Here is an 18,053-nt window from a genome sequence, read left to right on the forward strand (position 1 = left end):
TGCTATGTAATAAGGTAGGGTGCATTCACGGTTGGCTAATAAATAAGCTGTTTAAGAGTAACAGTACAGGAGATGGGATTTATTCTGTAAATGAATGGATGGAATTTGACAAAGTTTTTTTGATTAATTGGCTTTATGTTGGCATGTGCTTTATCACCTGCTTCATTCGCTTCAGAACCCCAAAAATTATTATTCAAGAGTAAATTGTTTAAGAAGATAAATTTGCCTTGTTATCCTGCTTATAAATTTAGGAAATTTGAAGGCAAACTTGTTTTCACTCTTGTCCCTTTTGTGTGCAGTTTATGCTGTTTTCATCCACTGTTGGGTAGGGATCATTCTAAGAAAAACTTGGCACCAGTATTTATTTACTAAGGCCACAATCCAAACATTCATGAAATTCTTTTTCACAGTCCTATAAATGGTACAGTCTTACATAGAAGCTTTCAAATAATTCTTGAAACAGTAAATGGTTAGGATGGATTATACTAAATCCCTTACCTTCCTGGGACCTGTAATTGGTCCTTGATAAATTACCCCTAAATTGTGTTGTTTGTGTAAGACATCCAGTCAAACACCTGTCCTAGTTAAAGAGAGTGAATTTTCTCTTTTAAGAAAGGCTGCCAAAGTACTGGATTATAAGATATCATGGTTTGAGTGCATGTTCCTTGAAAAGATGAGTAAGGTTGGCTTTTAAATGAGCTGCACATCTCCTTTACTTGAGACATTGATACTTTTTGTGTAATTCCTAAGAACTATGTTGTTGAAAATTTAAAGAAAAATCTTACTGTGTTTCTTCTGGTCATTCTTGGCAGAGAAAGACAAGTCAGATCAGCCTCACGTTGAGGGTGGACTGGTACAAATGGACAGAAGGAAGCAGGATGAGAGCACTTAGGTTCTTACTGCACAGGAAAGGAGGTGTGAGAGAAAGTGTCTCAGCAAAGTGGTGTTTCTGAACAGAAGACCAAGCAAATATTAATAATACCGAAATAGCTTAGAAATATGTAGTCTCTGAATGCTGTTTAGCCTAATTTTAAGAAGTTTTACAAAGCACCCACCAGTGTTACAGGGATGAACATGCTTGGGAAGCTGCCCTAATTATTTTGTGTGTTTTGATGTTTTATTTGCAGTTTCCTACAGCTTTTGAATTCAACGAATATTTTCTCATTACCATTTTGGACCACCTATATAGCTGTTTATTCGGAACATTCCTCTGTAACAGTGAACAGCAGAGAGGCAAAGAGGTAACACACGATCCCTGCCTGTCCTGCCTCTGTCTATATATACACGCTTTCTCGACCGAGTGCAGCCTGGGATGGCTTTCAGCTGAACAGTTGTTCTTTTGGATGATGCCTTTGGCCATGTGTTCTTTTATATGCTGTAATAGGCTCACTTCTTCCCCACACGTCTGAGCTTGATCCGTCTTAAAGTACCTCTGTCATGAGGAAGGGTGGGAGGCAGCGTCTGCTGAAGGGAACTGAAGTGTGTGGTGTCTTAGGAGCACCCGTGTGCCTGTCACCGCACTTCTGCAGGAGGGAAGCGCATCAGAAGCAGCTGCAGCAAGATACAATAAGCAAAAAATAAACATTTGAACGAATGCACAGCTCAGTTCCCAAATACATTCTCATACATATGAACCATTTTGGTTTTTTTTTTTAATTGTAAAATAATAGAAAACATTCAAACACTGAGAAAATATTAAGTAGAAAGTTAAAATTTGTTACCCCACGTGCCCAGAGATATCACTGTTCAGTGGTTGGTATTATTTATAAGAAATGTATAATGATTACATTTTAAGTTTTACTTCTGTGTTCCTCGAACACTTCTGCCTTATGTATGAAGTTCTAAATTATCTTGATTAGTGTCTCACTCTGCTTCAGTTTTCATTCTAAAAAATGAGACTCTCAAATAGTTTCTTCATGCTTTTCTGTAAAGCCTAGTGGCAAAGAATGCTTGCTCTGGAGCTAGGCTTCCTGGGTTCAAATCTTGGATCTTTCACTTACTGTGTGAAGTTGAGCAAGTTAATTTCAGCTTCTGAAAAAGTAGGGATAATAGTACTTAACTTACGTACTTAATAGTGCTTACTATTGTAAGGATTAAATAAAATAAACCATACAAAACCACTGTGATAATGGTTATATAGTTAGTGCTTCCTGTACTAGAAGTTCCTTGAAGATAGATGTTAAAATTCTTAAAATCACCCTTACATCTTCAGTATCTAGCATGCAGTAAATATTTCTATGCACACAAGCCAATCAAGAATTTATTGAATGTTAGATAATCAGTGGATAACTTCCAAAGAGACTTTCAGTTTTGGGGAGCCTCAAGTAGGATTTACTATATCTTAAAAAAAAAAGAAAAAAGAAATGTTTTTAAAACCAAACTATAATTTGCATTCCATAATATTCACTTTTAAAGTGTATAATTTAGTGATTTTTCAGCATATCTAGAATTATATAGTCATCACCACCATTAATTTCAGAACATTGGAAAGAAGCCCCATGCCTGTTAGTAGTTACTACCTACCTATTCCCTTCTCCTCTCAGACCCTAGCAGACACTGTAATCTCTGTTGGTTTGCCTCTTCCGGACATTTCATATAAATGGAATCACTCCGGGTGTGGCCTTTGTGTCTGGCTTCTTTCAATTACTATAATGTTTTCAAGGTTCAGTTTGTAGCATGTATCATTATTTCAGTTCCTTTTTATTAATGATATTCCATTGTGTCATTACATTTCATCTATCTATCGGGTGATGGACTTGCGTTGTTTCTACTTTTTGGTCATTGCAACTGATTGCTACTTTCAGCATTGTGCACAAGGCTGTCCTTGCCTGTGTTTTCACTTGTCTTGGATGTATATCTAAGAGTGGAATTGCTGGTATGGTAATTCTGTTTACCTTTTTGGAGAACTGCACTGTTTTCCACTGCTCTCTGATTTTAATCAAAGTGGTGCTGTTGCCATAGTGTCTGAGTTCTCTCCCTCTAAAACTGTTCAAATGATCACAAATGCCTTCTTACAGATTTCTTCTAGTGTACGATCAGCTTGTGTAGTGGAGACCCTTAACCCGTTTTCCCTTCTTACAGAACCTTCCCAGGCGGACGGTGTCGCTGTGGTCTTACATCAACAGCCAGCTGGAGGACTTCACCAATCCGCTCTACGGGAGCTATTCCAATCACGTCCTCTACCCAGTGGCCAGCATGCGCCACCTGGAGCTCTGGGTGGGGTATTACGTGAGGTGGAACCCCCGGATGAAGCCCCAGGTATGCATGCCCTGCAGTATCCAGTGAGAGGTTTTATCCATGCAGTTGTGTGAATTACTCTTGTCCCTTTAAAGTGGCTAGAAAAGTTATCTGTGCTTATTTAAAATTTCCTTTTTTTCCTGTTAACAGTTACAGTGGGATAGTAGAAAAAGCACTGCGGTAGGGATGAGTAGTGCCCTGACTCTTGTCATGACTTGCTTGTTTGGCCTTGCACAGATCACTTCTGCTCTTTCTCGTCTTTTCTCCTCTGTCAGATGAGGGTGCTGGGCTGGATAACTTCTAGAGGTTGGGGGAAATGGCTTTAGGAGAGTTAAAAGCCTCACCAAATTCTAGTCCATTTTTTAAAACGTTACAGAATATTTGCTGCCTAGAACTGTTTAAAGGACTAAAAGTCTGCAACTAAATAACAGGAAATCTTTAAGTATTGGCTTTTAGATTATGTTGTTACTTAATTATTTGTTGTATTTGGCCAAGCACCAGTCTCAGGGTGTCCTGTGGAAACACCTGGGGAGACCAAGGAGGCCAGTGAAAGAGCTGCGGGTCAGTGGAGTCATTGAAGTTAATTTTCACTGATGTTCGGGAAAGGTGGGCATGGTCCCATAGCTGAAAGCACGCACTGAACATTTAGGGACGAAGCTAAATACCAGAATGATTTGACTTCGGGTTTGTTCCGGATTGCTTAGTTAAGTAATTTTATGGTGTATTGCTCTTGTAGGAGCCCATTCACAACAGATATAAAGAACTTCTCGCTAAACGGGCAGAGCTTCAGAAGAAGGTAGAGGAGCTCCAGAGAGAGATTTCCAACCGATCAACCTCATCGTCAGAGAGAGCTGGCTCTCCGGCACAGTGCGGGACGCCTGTGCAGACGGTCGTGTGAGAGGCGCTCCATGGGGCGCCGTCGCCGTGAACCCTGCTGACAGTGGCAGCTTCGTGAGGAGGAGGGCTTCCGAACGGAGAACCCGTCTGTGAGAGAACTGCAGTCACTTTATTTATTTCACATCTCTCTAGGATGAGTTCATAACTGTAGCAGTGCAGATGGTTTAAGGGAAGTAACCTCACGTGTAATTACATGATTACAACACTAATCTTCTAAGTCGCCCAAAGAATATTAAAATGCTTGAATCTTGGCTCCACAGTGGGAAGAAGTTTCTGGTTTTCAAAGGAAAATACTGTCTCAGAAGTTTTGGTGTCTGCCAAAATCAAAACACAAACCACTTGAGAACAGCACTTCTTGACGGAAGAGCGCTCACTGCACAGAAGTTGGAGCGTCAGTCTTCAAACCAGTCCCCACATTGCTTGGACTTGGACGTACTGGGCCCCGTGCAGATAAATCAAGATGGGTTGATGCTCCTTTCTCTACATCATGGGTTTTTCTTTTTTGTAGTAAGTAATTTACTTTTACCGTTCAAAGCCTGTGTTCTTCATATGTAATAGGGTATATGATATCGAGGATATTATGATGTAGTAGTAGTTGAAAATTATTGCTGTCATTATTTATGTGCTTAATTTAAGATATATTAGGTAGCTATTCCAAAACGATGCCTTACAGTTGTGCTTTGGAGGAGACTGCAGAGGAGAAAGTGGCAGCCGTCCAGGATTTCAGAGTTCCATATCCTTCAGATCAGTTACTGGCAACATCATGAAACGTATTTTAAAAACTCATTATCTGCCCTTCTTTATCTTATTTACTTTTTTGTATGGGTTTGAAGACAAGTTAATGGGTGAGTTTTGAGGTTCTACTTAAAAGTTTAGGAGGATTGACATTTTTATGAAGTCTGTATAAAGAGCATATGATGAGAAGTACTGTGCTCAAATTTTACATGAAATATTTTACTGCTACTTTCCTTTGCAAATTCTGTAATTCCACCAAATGATTAAGTCTACCAAAGAACTTATTGCATGTAAAAATGTATTACAATCTCCATGCCAGTAAGGGAAATCCTGCCTCACTTTTTGCCTGCTACAGTAAGTCTAGCGCTGGTATAAACAGTCGACTCCCTGGTGTCTATTTTACTCTGTATAAGAGCCATATGTCATGTACTGTAACACAAAGGAGCTTCTTGTCCCTTGGGTCTTTAATTAAAAGAAAATTTCAGCTGACTTTTAAACTTTGTCCTTGTTCTACGTTGTCTTAAGTTTCATATGCAGAAATGTTTGAAGTTTTTTTTTTTTTTTTGAGAAAAGGATGTTTCATAGCAGCTGCTTTAAGAGAAATGTTCAATTTGAACTGATAAGGAATTCCCTGGTGGTCCAGGGATTAGGACTCTGCCCTTCCACTGCAGGGGGCATAGGTTCCATCCCTGATCAGGGAACTAAGATCCTACATGCTGCAGCCAAAAAAAGAGATATGTACAATTTGAACCGATAAATAATACTCAAAAATAGAATTTTTTTACTCGTTAACTCAGTAGACTGAACCTATGCCCTGCTCTTGATTTTGCAATGAGTATAATTTGTTATTAATATATCCAATATTAGCAATAAAGGACAGAAATGGTGTGGACCTAACAGAAGAAGAAAATTTTAAAAACAGATAGCAAAAATACACCGAAAAACTATACAAAAAAAAGTCTTAATGACTGGGATAACCACAATGGTGTCATCACTCAACTAGAGCCAGACACCCTGGAGTGCGAAGTCAAGTGGGCCTTAGGAAGCATTACTACAAACAAAGGTAGTGGAGGAGATGCAATTCTAGCTGAGCTCTTTAAAATACTAAAAGATGATGCTGTGAAAGTGCTGCACTCAATCTGTGAGCAAATCTGGAAAATTCAGCACTGGCCACAGGACTGGAAAAGGTCAGTTTTCATTTCATCCCAAAGAAGGCAGTGCCAAAGAATGTTCAAACTACTGCCCAAGTGCACTCATTTCACATGCTAGTAAAGTAATGCTCAAAATTCTTTAAGCTAGGCTTTAATAGTACATGACCCGAGAACTCCAGATGTACAAGCTGGATTTAGAAAAGGCAGAGGAACCAGAGATCAAATTGCCAACATCCGTTGGATCATAGAAAACAAAGAAATTCCAGAAAAAACCTCTACTTCTGTTTCATTGACTACACTAAAGCCTTTGACTGTGTGGATGACAACAAACTGTGGAAAATTCTTCAAGAGATGGGAATACCAGACCACCTGACCTGCCTCTTGAGAAACCTATATGCAGGTCAGGAAGCAAACTTCAGTGGTGAATTCTACCAGTCATATAAAGAATCAACACAATCTTCCTCCAAACACTTGGAAATACTGAGGAGGAGGGAACAATTGCAAACTCATCTTCAAAGCCAGCAATACATTGATACCAAAACCAGATGAGGATACAAGAAAACTAGACTCCTATCTCTGCTGAATATAGATACAGAAATTCTCAACCAAACATTAGCAAACCAAACTCAAGAACACATAAAAAGGATTATATACTATAACCAAATTGGACTGATCTGTAGTATGCAAGAATGGTTTAACATATGCAAATCAATAAATGTAATATAGCACGTCAATAAAGTGAAAGAAACACTACATGGCCATTTTAGTAGATGCAAAAAAAGATAAACATCTTTCATGACAAAATACAACATCCTTTCATGATAAGAACCTTTAGCAGATTGGGTAAAAAAAAAAAACATACCTCAGTAAAGGCTGTATACCCCAAACTGACAGCTATCAATGGAGAGATGCTGAAAGTTTTCCTTCTTTTTTTTTTTTTTGAAAGTTTTCCTTCTAAGATCAAGAAGACGACTGTGAGGCCCACTCTCACCATGCTTGTTCATTACAGTACTGGAATTCCTAGCTAGAGCAGCCAGGCAAGACAGAGAAAAGGCATCCAAATCAGGAAAGAAAGAGTAAACTTCTCTATTTGCTGATGATTTGATTTTATATGGATCTAATTGTGGTGTCAACCAAAAAACTGTTGGAACTAATCAATAATTTCAATAAAGTTATATCATGCAGAAGTCAGTTGTATTCCTTTACACTAATGATGAAGTACCTGGAAACTATCCCACTCAAAATAGCATTAAAAGCAATAAACTATCAAGGAAAAGTTTAACCTAGGAAGGGAAAGATCTGTACAATGAAAATGACAAGAAAGACTTTGTTGAAGGAAATCAAAGAGGACACAAATGGAAACACATCCTATGCCCTTAGGCTGGAAGAATTAAAATTGTTAAGATGACCATTACTGCTCAAAGCTATCTATAGATTGAATGCAGTTCCCATGAAAATACCAAATGCATTCTTTACAGACACAGAAGAAACAATCCAAAAATTTTTGTGGAACCACAAAACCAAACCCCAAATAGCCAAAACAATCCTGGGTAAAAACAACTAAGCTGTGGGAATCATACTTTCAGATTTCAAACTATACTATTAATACAAAACCACAGTAATAAAAACAGTATGTTACTGGCACGAAGAATAGACACACTGCCCACTGGAATAGAAAGACCAGAATTAAATCCCACTGAGAGAAAAGTGAAAGTGTTAGTAGCTCAGTCCTGTTCAACTCTTTCTGACCCCATGGGCTGTAGCCCTCCAGGCTCCTCTGTCCATGGGACTCTCCAGGCAGGAACACTGGACTGGGCTTCCCCTCCCTTCTCCAGAGGATCTTCCTGACCCAGGGATCGAACTCAGGTCTCTTGCATCGCAGGCAGATTGTTTACCATCTGAGTCACCAGCGAAGCCGACCGGTCAACGAACATTTGATGAGGGAGCCAGGAACACCCAGTGGGGAAAGGCAGTCTCTTCACCAAAGTTCTGGGATACTGGAGAAACACATGCAGAACCAACCAAATCGGATGCCTGTGCTGTGCTGTGCCTAGTCGTGTCTGACTCTGCCACCCTGTGGGCTGCAGCCCACCAGGCTCTGCTGTCTATGAGGATTCTCCGGGCAAGAATACTGCAGTGGGTTGCCACGCCCTCCTCCAGGGGATCTTCCCAACCCAGGGATCGAACCCAGGTCTCCTGCATCGCAGGAAGATTCTTTACCGTCTGAGCCACCAGTGAAGCCCAAGCATACTGGAATGGATAGCCTATCTGTTCTCCAGGGGAACTTTCTGACCCAGGAATCAAAGCAGGGTCTCCTGCATTGCACGTGGATTCTTTACCAGATGAGACATCAGGGAAGCCCAAATTGAATGCCTATCTAACACCATTCACAAAACTTAAATAGTGCTAAGTGTTGTGAATAAAACAGCCTAGTGTGATATTAATAAGGCAACGAGGGGAAATTTTTGAAGTGTAATCAAAGAAGGCCTGCTTTGAATATATTAACATAAATCATGCATTAATTAACTTGAAATGGATCAAAGCCTTAAACATAAGACCTGATGCCATAAAACTTCTAGAAGGGAAGATGCTCAATATTGGTCTTGGCAATGACTTTTTCAGACATGATGCCAAAGGCACAAGCAACAGAAGCAGAAAACAAAGGAGACTACATCAAACTCAGAAGCTTCTGCACAGCAAGAGAGACAAAAGATGAAAAAATAGCCTAGTGAATGGGAGAAAATTTTCACACACCACATACAGTAAGTCTCCTCTATAACAGACCTTCAAGCTGGGAACTCTCACAGATGCGAACAGGCCTTCACAGGTCCAGTCACGTAAGGTCACGTGTCTGGCCTACATAATCATGTGCCTGCACCCTCTACAAGTGGCCACGCGTTTGTGTGCTTTGCTGCATGTCACCGTTCAGTGTACAGTGCTTTATTTCAAGCCCAGGATGTGCAGAAGCACGCATAAAAGCAGTGGTGTATAACCAGTTCCGTAAGTTGGGTACTTAGGCTAACTTCGTCGTACTTACAAATTGGACTTACGAATGTGCTTTTGGAATGGAACTAGTTCATACGTATGGGACTTACACTGTATTAAATCAGAGGTTAATATCCAAAATATATTTAAACACACACACAACTTGGTAACAATGAAAAAAATCCAAATAAAAAATGGACAAAACTAAATGGACATTTTTCCAAAGAGGACATCAGAGTGGCCCATGGTACATGAAGGGATGTTCAGCATGCCTAATCTGCAGGGAAATGGAACTAAAAACCAGGAGGGACCACTTCATACCTGTTAGAATGGTCTCATCAAGAAGATGCATGACAGGTGCTGGTGAGGATGTGGCGAAAAGGGAACCCTTATATAGCTGCCAGTTAAACAGAGGTTTGAACTGTGCGGGTCCACTCGGATGTTTTCAGTAATTAGGTACTACAGCACTACATGGTCTGAGGGTGAATCTGTGGACGCAGAAATGCTGTTCAAGGGTTAACTGTACACTGCTGATGGGAATGTAAACCGGTCCCACTATTATGTAAAATACAGAGGCTCATCAAAAAATTAAAAATAGATCTCATACTTCCAGGTAAAGAACCAAAGTAAATGAAAATAGGATTTCAAAGAAAATAATGCATTATTCCCACGGTTACTGCAGCATTATTCACAGCAGCCAAGATATGGAAGCAACCTAAATCCGTCAGTGGATGAATGGATACAAATAGTGGATATATACACACAGAATATTATTCAGCCTTGAGAAAGGATTCCAGTCATTTGCAACAACATGGAGGAGCCCTGAGCACATTACGCGGAGATAAGTCAGAGAAAGACACTGTATGGTCTCATATGTTGAATCTAAAAACGTCAAACTTATAAAAATCAATAAAATAGTGGTTGCCAGGAGATGGAGTTTAGAGGGACAAGATTGATGTTAAGGGTACAAACTTGCAACAGGTAGTAAATAACCCATAGAGATAATGCAGTATATAGTGAATGCAGACAATACTGAACTATAGTTATATGATGTGATAAATGGCACTGCAGCGGCAACTGGATTACAATATATAAATGTATCAAAGTAACACGCTATATACCTTGAATTTGTACAATGTTACATGTCAAATTTGTTCAATGTGAAAACCTTACAATAAAGATGTTTCTAACAAAGCTATTCACAAGCTGTGTTCCACAAGTGTCATTTCAGGGATTGGAAGTGATATTCACCCATTTTGAAATGCATGTAGTTATAGTTAAGTATTTAGGAAGACATAATAAAGATTGTTTCTAACAAAGCTACTTGACGCAGTGTTATTTCAATGCATGCAAGCGATACCCACTCTGTAACACATGTAATGAAGCGTTAAACAGCAAACAAAAAACACTTGTAATAAAGATATTCTTAACAGAATAAAAGATAATCCATTGGGGTGTGTTTGGAAGCTGGGGAGAGCAGTCTTAGCAACTTTTGTATCTACAGTTATGTTTTCTAACTTTATCTATTGGTTGCATAGGTGTACTTTTTCCTTTGTGATTAGGGATATGAAATTTACAGACAAACCTATGTAGTTAAGTCAAAGCTCCTGAGTCTCCTGGCACTTGTCTGCTTACCCTTCTGTTCCCATTGGCATCAACTCAACTTTTATGTACAAGTACTACTCAACTGGTCCCAGGTCTCCCAGATGCCTGCCATCCTTGTTCATTTTTGTTCTTGTTGACCTGAAACTGTTCTCCCTGAAGGTCATTCCTGTTGTGTAGGCTAGGCATCACTGCCTTCTCCAGGAAATGATCCTTGTTTCATCACTCCCTTCTCTGCCAGGCCCCGCCTCCCTCTGCACCACCACAGTACTGTACAGACGCCACCCACCGCTGTCCCGAAATGCAGTCAGTGCAGTAAAAGGCCTAATACGCTTAGTGACCACACAGCCACTGCATTTCATGCTGCTTGTCTAGATAAAATCCTGGAACTCGATTTCAATCCCAGGCAAAAAGAAATCTCTTTAATGTCTAGTCAATGTTTTCACTAGCACAAAATAGGGAAAGGAGTACATCAAGGCTGTATATTGTCACCCTGCTTATTTAACTTATATGCAGAGTACATCATGTGAAATGCTGGGCTGGATGAAGCACAAGCTGGAATCAAGGTTGCTAGGAGAAATATCAGTAACCTCAGATATGCAGATGACACCACCCTTATGGCAGAAAGTAGGAACTAAAGAGCCTCTTGATGAAAGTGAAAGAGGAGAGTGAAAAAGCTGGCTTCAAGCTTAACATTCAGAAAACCAAGATCATGGCATCCGGTTACATCACTTCATAATAGATAGGGAAACAATGGAAACCATGACATTTTATTTTCTTGGGCTCCAAAATCTGCAACCATGAAATTAAAAGATGCTTGCTCCTTGGAAGGAAAGTTATGACCAACCTAGACAGCATATGAAAAAGCAGAGACATTACTTTGCCAACAAAGGTCCGTCTGGTCAAGGCTATGGTTTTTCCAGTGGTCATGTATGGATGTGAGAGTTGGACTGTGAAGAAAGCTGAGCGCCGAAGAATGGATGCTTTTGAACTGTGGTGTTGGAGAAGACTCTTGAGAGTCCCTTGGACTGCAAGGAGATCAACCAGTCCATCCTGAAGGAGATAAGTCCTGGGTGTTCATTGGAAGGACTGATGCTGAAGCTCCAATACTTTGGCCACCTGATGCGAAGAGTTGACTCATTGGAAAAGACCCTGATGCTGGGAGGAATTGAAGGCAGGGGGAGAAAGGGGTGAGAGAGAATGAGATGGCTGCATGGCATCATCGACTCAACAGACAAGAGTTTAAGGAAACCCGGGAAATAGTGAAGGACAGGGAGGCCTGGCGTGCTGCAGTTCATGGGGTTGCAAAAAGTTAGACGTGACTGAGACTTAACAATAACAGAGTATCTTATATAATGTGAGATACTTCAGTTTTGCTGGACCTGGTTTCTATGTAAGCATGAAAAAGGCAAATTATGTATTAAATAACATATATTCTTACTGTTTCTCGTAAGAGATTAATGGTCTATTTAAAAATGTATTTTTTTGAGAGATTACAACAAATAAAGCCTTTATTAACAGGCTGCTAAGGAAAATTTCAGTGTTTCCTTAAAAAAGCTGCTTTATTGATTTCAGTGGCAAATTTATAAAGTTAACATGTCTTGAACTATTCAAAACTATGATTCACATTATTAACAATGACAATTACATGTGTACAGTTAATACTGCACTCACACTGTACACAAAATTAAATAATCAAGGGATTTTGAGTTTAAGATTAAAAACAATAATGCCTTGAAATGAATAGCATGATTACAAACAGGTATTATCTAAAAATACATATGTATATCTACTTTACAACACCTCCCTTTCTCTCTTCATTCCAAAACCTCATTTACGTCATTAACAATTTGTTTATAGTTTTAAAAATGCTTTTGTGATTTTCACATTTAACTGATTTAAAATGAATGCATCTTTAAAAATTTTAATGGTGAATTAACATCAATGCAAGTGTATTTAATACTGACCAATGTCTGTAATGTCAAAAAGCAAAACAAAGCAATCGTCTTAAATACTTATAAATATTTAAATATAGAAAACCTCCATCAGTAGTTGAAATGGAGCATATTTAATGGTTGTATTGAAAAGCAAAAGCAGGCGATTCATGCCAAGATTTAAAAATGAGAGTTTTCAAACAAACACTGCCTATGGGATAGCCTCATACTTTGATAATTTAAACCTAATTTTACTTATATAATAGAATTACTAAAAAAAATCACACCCACAAGTAAAAAATTGGTAATTTGTTTACAAAGTGCAATATCTCAGTACAGCAAATTCATCTCAAACAAAGGAACAGTATGTGTGGCTTCTTGGCCTTTAAAACTACCCCCAGTTTCCGTTTAGATGGCTTAACATTTAGTTGTGATATGTGGCAAAAGAAGCCTGTGTAATGAAGCCTGGGTCCCTAAATGTCTGCTATTTAATTTCAACATAAGAGTATGAGACCTGGAAAGTCAATATCTGATTGATGAGGTACAGATTATGTGAATAAAATTTATGACCTGGTAACAGTCAGTAATCCCAACACAAACTATTGCTTTGTAATGAATTCTGTATGGATTGCATATCTTTCAATAATTGAAGATTTTTCCTGCTTTTTTCTCCAGGTCTCGGTTTGGCAAAGTCCTTCTTATTTGTGGTCCCCGTGGTTGTAGAACGGCTGCTGCTGTTTCCTTCCTCATCAAGAGTCTTTTTGGTGGCTTTTAATTCCTTCTTTTGCTTCTCCAACTTTTGTTTCTCCAGCTATACCAAAAAACCAATGTGTGGAAGAAAAAGGAAAAATTAATTAAAACATATGCTTGCAAAAACTGGTATTTTTAACTCTCATACTAACTAAAACACATATATATATATATGTATTTTCTGGGTTTTTTTTTTTTTTAAGCCTTCAAAAACCTATTGTACTAGTATATAGTGACATAAAAACATGTAAACAAGAGGAAAAACATCAATTCTGGTGCTATACCAGAAGTTAACATAATGCTGCCAAATGCAGAACAGAGTATGTAAGAAGCAAGAGGGTTTGGGGGGGGGAAGTTCTCAAGGAGGAGGCAAAAAACTCCCACACAGGTAATGGAAGACAAGAAGGATTTTAAATAAATGAAGAGGAGAAAGGCATTCTCCAAACTAGTCTGAGCAGAGAGAAGCATGTTCTGGATAGATGGAATGTAATGGTTATGTATTAATACTATGAAAAGGATTTTTAATTTTATTATCTTTTACAATAATTTCAAAGAGGGAGCTTTATTTTTACTTTAGCTGTTGGCTAAAATAAATTGCTGCTGGTGTTTAGTTAGAAAAAGGTAAGTCTAATGTACAGAAAACGGACTTCCCTGGTAGTCCAGTGGTTAAGAATCTGCCTGCCAGTGCACGGAACACGGTTCCCAGAAGATCCCACATGTCTCGGGGCAACTAAGCCCGTGTACCGCAGCTAGTGAGCCTGCAGGCCGTAATGACCGAGCCCACGCGCCACACCCACCAAAAGCAATGAAGACCCAGAGCAGCCAAACAGATAAATCTCATTCATGGAAGAACATGAAATATATTCAGTACTTGGAAGATGTATTTCAGATGATAAAATCTACTCGAAGAGACTACAAGACAGTGTCTTCCTAGCCTGCTTAACACCAACTCTTAATAACTAATGAACTGAATTAGTAAGTACCTACAATAAGGAAATGTTTCTTATGGCTACCTGTGATACCATGTCATCAATATATTTGATGGAAAGGGTTTTTTGTCTCTTGTTTTTTAATCATTAGAAATGCATAAAGGAAAACAGTTACCTGGGCCTGGTATTTTCGAACTTTAGTTATTTGACTGGCTTTTGCCTCCATCCTTCCCACTAATGCCTCCAGTTCACACTCTAGGTTGTCTTTCAGTTCAACAGTTGGTGATTCTTGGATAAGTTTTGCAAGCTGCTGGTGATCACTATATAAAAAACAGAAAAAGGTCTTAGTTAGGTTTCCTATGTTACATGGCTAAGTCCACTACATCTCCCTCACCATGGGATCCCTGCTTTGCCAATTAAAAAGTGACTCAATTTTTTCAAATAGAGCAAATTTCCCCATTAAGTCCAAAAAGGGTACCAGAGGCAAAGGAAAAAGAGTTTAAAGCACTAATTATCTATCTCCCCCACAGAGCATTACATAATATAGAAAAGGAAAGTCTAGAGAAGGATTCTTGTCCTTCACTCACTCATTTCCTAACTTATCAGTTATGTTTAGCTAAACTCAACGTATAACAAGCTCCCAAACAAGGAAAAAAAACTTGAATATAAACCCTGGTCTTCAAAACATTTAACAGTAATAGAAAAAGGAGATACTTCGCCCAGAAGAGCTGTTATTTGTTAAAGTCCTAGTAACTTGTTGAGTGGTTGGTAAAATGATTGTATTCAGTAAATATTTCTTGAAGTATTTAAATATGATAGAATTATTAAAGTCACCAAGAAGTTAAAATGAGGTTTTAGAATTAAATGAAATTAAAAAAAAAAACAAAACCAAAACACCAAAACTCACAAGCTCATTTGCCCAAATTCATCTTGTAAAGTCTGCAGGACTTCAGACAGCTCTTCATTAACACTGCTAGAGGAGGGAGGCGTTGCTGACTTCTTGCTCTTCCCATTTCGTGAAGACACTTGTTTTGCCAAAGGAATACTGCTGACTACTCGATCGTTGCACAAGGCTTTACTGTGTTGCTTCATTAGATGCAGGACGTGCTGAACATTGGCTACCACCGCATGGCTGGGGCTGGTGGACTGAAGAAAAGAGAAGTAATTGAAGCCACATCTTCTGGAAAAATGTTTTACCCCCTAACCTGGGTAAAAAGACTCTTTCCTTCCCCACAAAAAACCCTATGATACAAACTTCCGACATTACAAGTGCATTTCCAGCCTGCCTCTTACTCTCCACCCTACTGTCACGCACGTGGCTTATGTGCCCATCTCTGTCAGTTAGAGAAGAACATCCCAACTGTCTGTCCCCATGTTCCCTGTCTCTTGACTCCATAGTGCTATCAGTTGTCCTCCTAAAATATTATTCTGGTTATGTTCTTCTGATGTTAGGCCCGCTGACTCTAAATGTACAAACTCCTCAGCACAGAAATCAAGGCCCTGTGGACACTAAGCTGCAACTTCTACACCTCAGCCTTATGTCCCACTGTCTCCTACCTGCTCGCCACTCTTTCAATGAACTGTACTTGCACATGCCATTTCTTTCATGTGCCAATTTTTATATCATTAAAGAGAAAAATACACCATTCAAATATATGATTTGTAAAGACTTTCTTAAAACCTCCAGTTAATTAATTGGTCTAATCTCAGATGACCTAAGGCATTTCTCTCTATCACAGCATTTATCACAGTAGATTGTTAACTGTATTTGCATGTCTATCTCACCTATTAAACAGTGTAAGTACTTCCAGGTGACAGAGGCTGTTACCATATTCATTTTACCCTCTAGTAGGAAGCACTCAGTTCATGTCTGTCATATAAACAACAGGGAAAACCTGACAGCCCTCTCAAAACTTTCTTGTTTTGAATACTAAACAACTGTCTCAATGTGCAATTTCAATGTATAAACAGATAGTTGGGCCAACTTGGCTCCATAAGCATCAGCTAGACAGACTGTTTAAAATGCAGATTCCTGGGCAGCACTCCCTACTCAATCACTGCAGGGTCAAGGCTTAGAAATGTACATTTAAAGTTTGCATTTAAATGTACATTTAAATTGATTCTGATCAGCCAGGTTTGCAAACCACTCTGCTAAGTTAAACAGATGCTTTGTTTACCCTAGTTTTTATGGTTAGGTAGCAAATCGAATTTAGTAATGTATATATATAGCTTTCCTGGTGGCTCAGGTGGTAAAGAATTTGCCTGCAATGCAGGAGACCTGGGCTCAATACCTAGGTTGGGAAGATTCTCTGGAGGAGGGCATGGCTACCCACTCCAGCATTATTGCCAAGAGAATTCCATGGACAGAGGAGCCTGGCAGGCTGCTGTCGATGGGGTCACAAAGAGTCAGACACAACTGAGTGTACATATATACATACAAAGATGCATATACCACATCCAAGTGGGGTTTATTCTGGGGATGCAAGGATAGTTCAGTATTTGATAATGAATCCATGTAATCCAGCACATCAATAAGGTGAGGAAAAAAACCACATAACCATTATCACTTGATGGAAAAAAGCATGTGAAAAACTCCAAAACCCATTAAGGGTATAAACTTTCAGCAAACTAGGAACAGAGAGAAATTTCCTCAAGCTGATGAAGAGCACAGGCAAAGAGCCTAAACCTAGTATCATACTTATTGGTGAAAGACTGAATGCTTTCCCCTGAAGACCAGAAAAAGGCAAGGATGTCCACTCTCATCTTTGTTACTTACAACATGATACAGGAAATCCTAGCCAGTGCAGTAATGCAAGAGAGAAGTAAAAAGGTGCACAAATTAGAAAGGAAGAAATAAACTATCCTCATTTACATATGACATTTTTTACATAGAAAAGCTTCAGTTCAGTCAGTTCAGTTGCTCAGTTGTGTCCGACTCTTTCAGCCCATGGATGCAGCACGCCAGGCCTCCCTGCCCAACACCAACTCCTGGAGTTTACTCAAACTCATGTCCATTGAGTCAGTGATGCCACAGAAAAGCTTAAGTAAATAATAATATAAAAAAAAATTCCTAGGACTAATAAGTGTTTTCAGCAAGGTAACAGAATGTAAGATTAACATACAAAGCCCAAATATACTACTAATGATCATGTAGAAACAAGTTGAAACTCAACACAATTCACAACTGCTCAAAAAAAAATTGAATACAAACATAAGAAAACTGGTATGGGACTAATATGTTGAAAGTAAGAGTTGTAAGTAAGAGATGCACCATTCTCACAGCTATCAACAAGGATGTCAATTCTCCCAAACTAATACAGTTCCTATCAAAATCCCAGCAAGACATATTTTTGGTAGAGAAGTTTATTCTAAAATTCACATGCAAAGACAAAGGAACTAGAAGAGCTTAAAGAATTTTGAAATTCTTTTTTCTGTTACTTTTCTGACTCTCCTTAAGATATTTTGTCTATTGAATTTAGAAATGAAAAAACTAGAACTTGTATTTTGTCTTAAATTTCATTTTTTTCTAGCAATTAACTTTTATTGCATTTTACAAGTGTATTAGTTTATGACAATGTATAAATAAAAGTAACTGGCCCTCACACTGGACAGTTTGGGACATACTCAAATTGACAGCTGTCTGTCAGTATCTGAGCTGTCTGAGCAGTATCTCACAGAAAGCACAAATGATAACTTCTGAAGACCTCAGGGCACCCGAGACTCTCACAACACTGTCACACTGGCTCTGTGGAGAAGCCAAGGGTGGGATGACTTCAGAGAACAGCACTGAAACGTGTGTGTTACCACTTGTGAAAGAGAGCGCCAGTCCAAGT

At 38.9% G+C, this 18,053-nt stretch overlaps 2 protein-coding genes across 4 annotated transcripts in view; one reads left to right on the forward strand and one right to left on the reverse strand.

The window, feature by feature from the left end:
* The window catches only part of MTMR2 (myotubularin related protein 2), a 105,677-nt gene extending 100,319 nt beyond the window's left edge, over positions 1-5,358 (forward strand). For all 3 annotated transcript variants that reach the window (XM_043482337.1, XM_043482338.1, XM_043482339.1), the window contains 3 exons: positions 1,128-1,241; positions 3,082-3,258; positions 3,974-5,358. In XM_043482337.1, coding sequence (XP_043338272.1) covers positions 1,128-1,241; positions 3,082-3,258; positions 3,974-4,135 — 453 coding nt within the window. In that variant the 3' untranslated portion in view covers positions 4,136-5,358. The remainder of the gene's footprint in view (positions 1-1,127; positions 1,242-3,081; positions 3,259-3,973) is intronic.
* Positions 5,359-12,133: 6,775 nt separating this feature from the next.
* Positions 12,134-18,053, reverse strand: part of CEP57 (centrosomal protein 57) — a 46,722-nt gene continuing 40,802 nt past the window's right edge. Inside the window, exons 9-11 of the mRNA XM_043482341.1 lie at positions 15,128-15,366; positions 14,396-14,540; positions 12,134-13,352 (exon numbers count right to left, since the gene is read on the reverse strand). Of these exons, the coding sequence (XP_043338276.1) occupies positions 13,122-13,352; positions 14,396-14,540; positions 15,128-15,366 (615 nt within the window). The 3' untranslated portion in view covers positions 12,134-13,121. The remainder of the gene's footprint in view (positions 13,353-14,395; positions 14,541-15,127; positions 15,367-18,053) is intronic.

This window comes from Cervus canadensis, chromosome 11, assembly GCF_019320065.1.
Source record: "Cervus canadensis isolate Bull #8, Minnesota chromosome 11, ASM1932006v1, whole genome shotgun sequence".
Classification (NCBI taxonomy): Eukaryota; Metazoa; Chordata; class Mammalia; order Artiodactyla; family Cervidae; genus Cervus; species Cervus canadensis.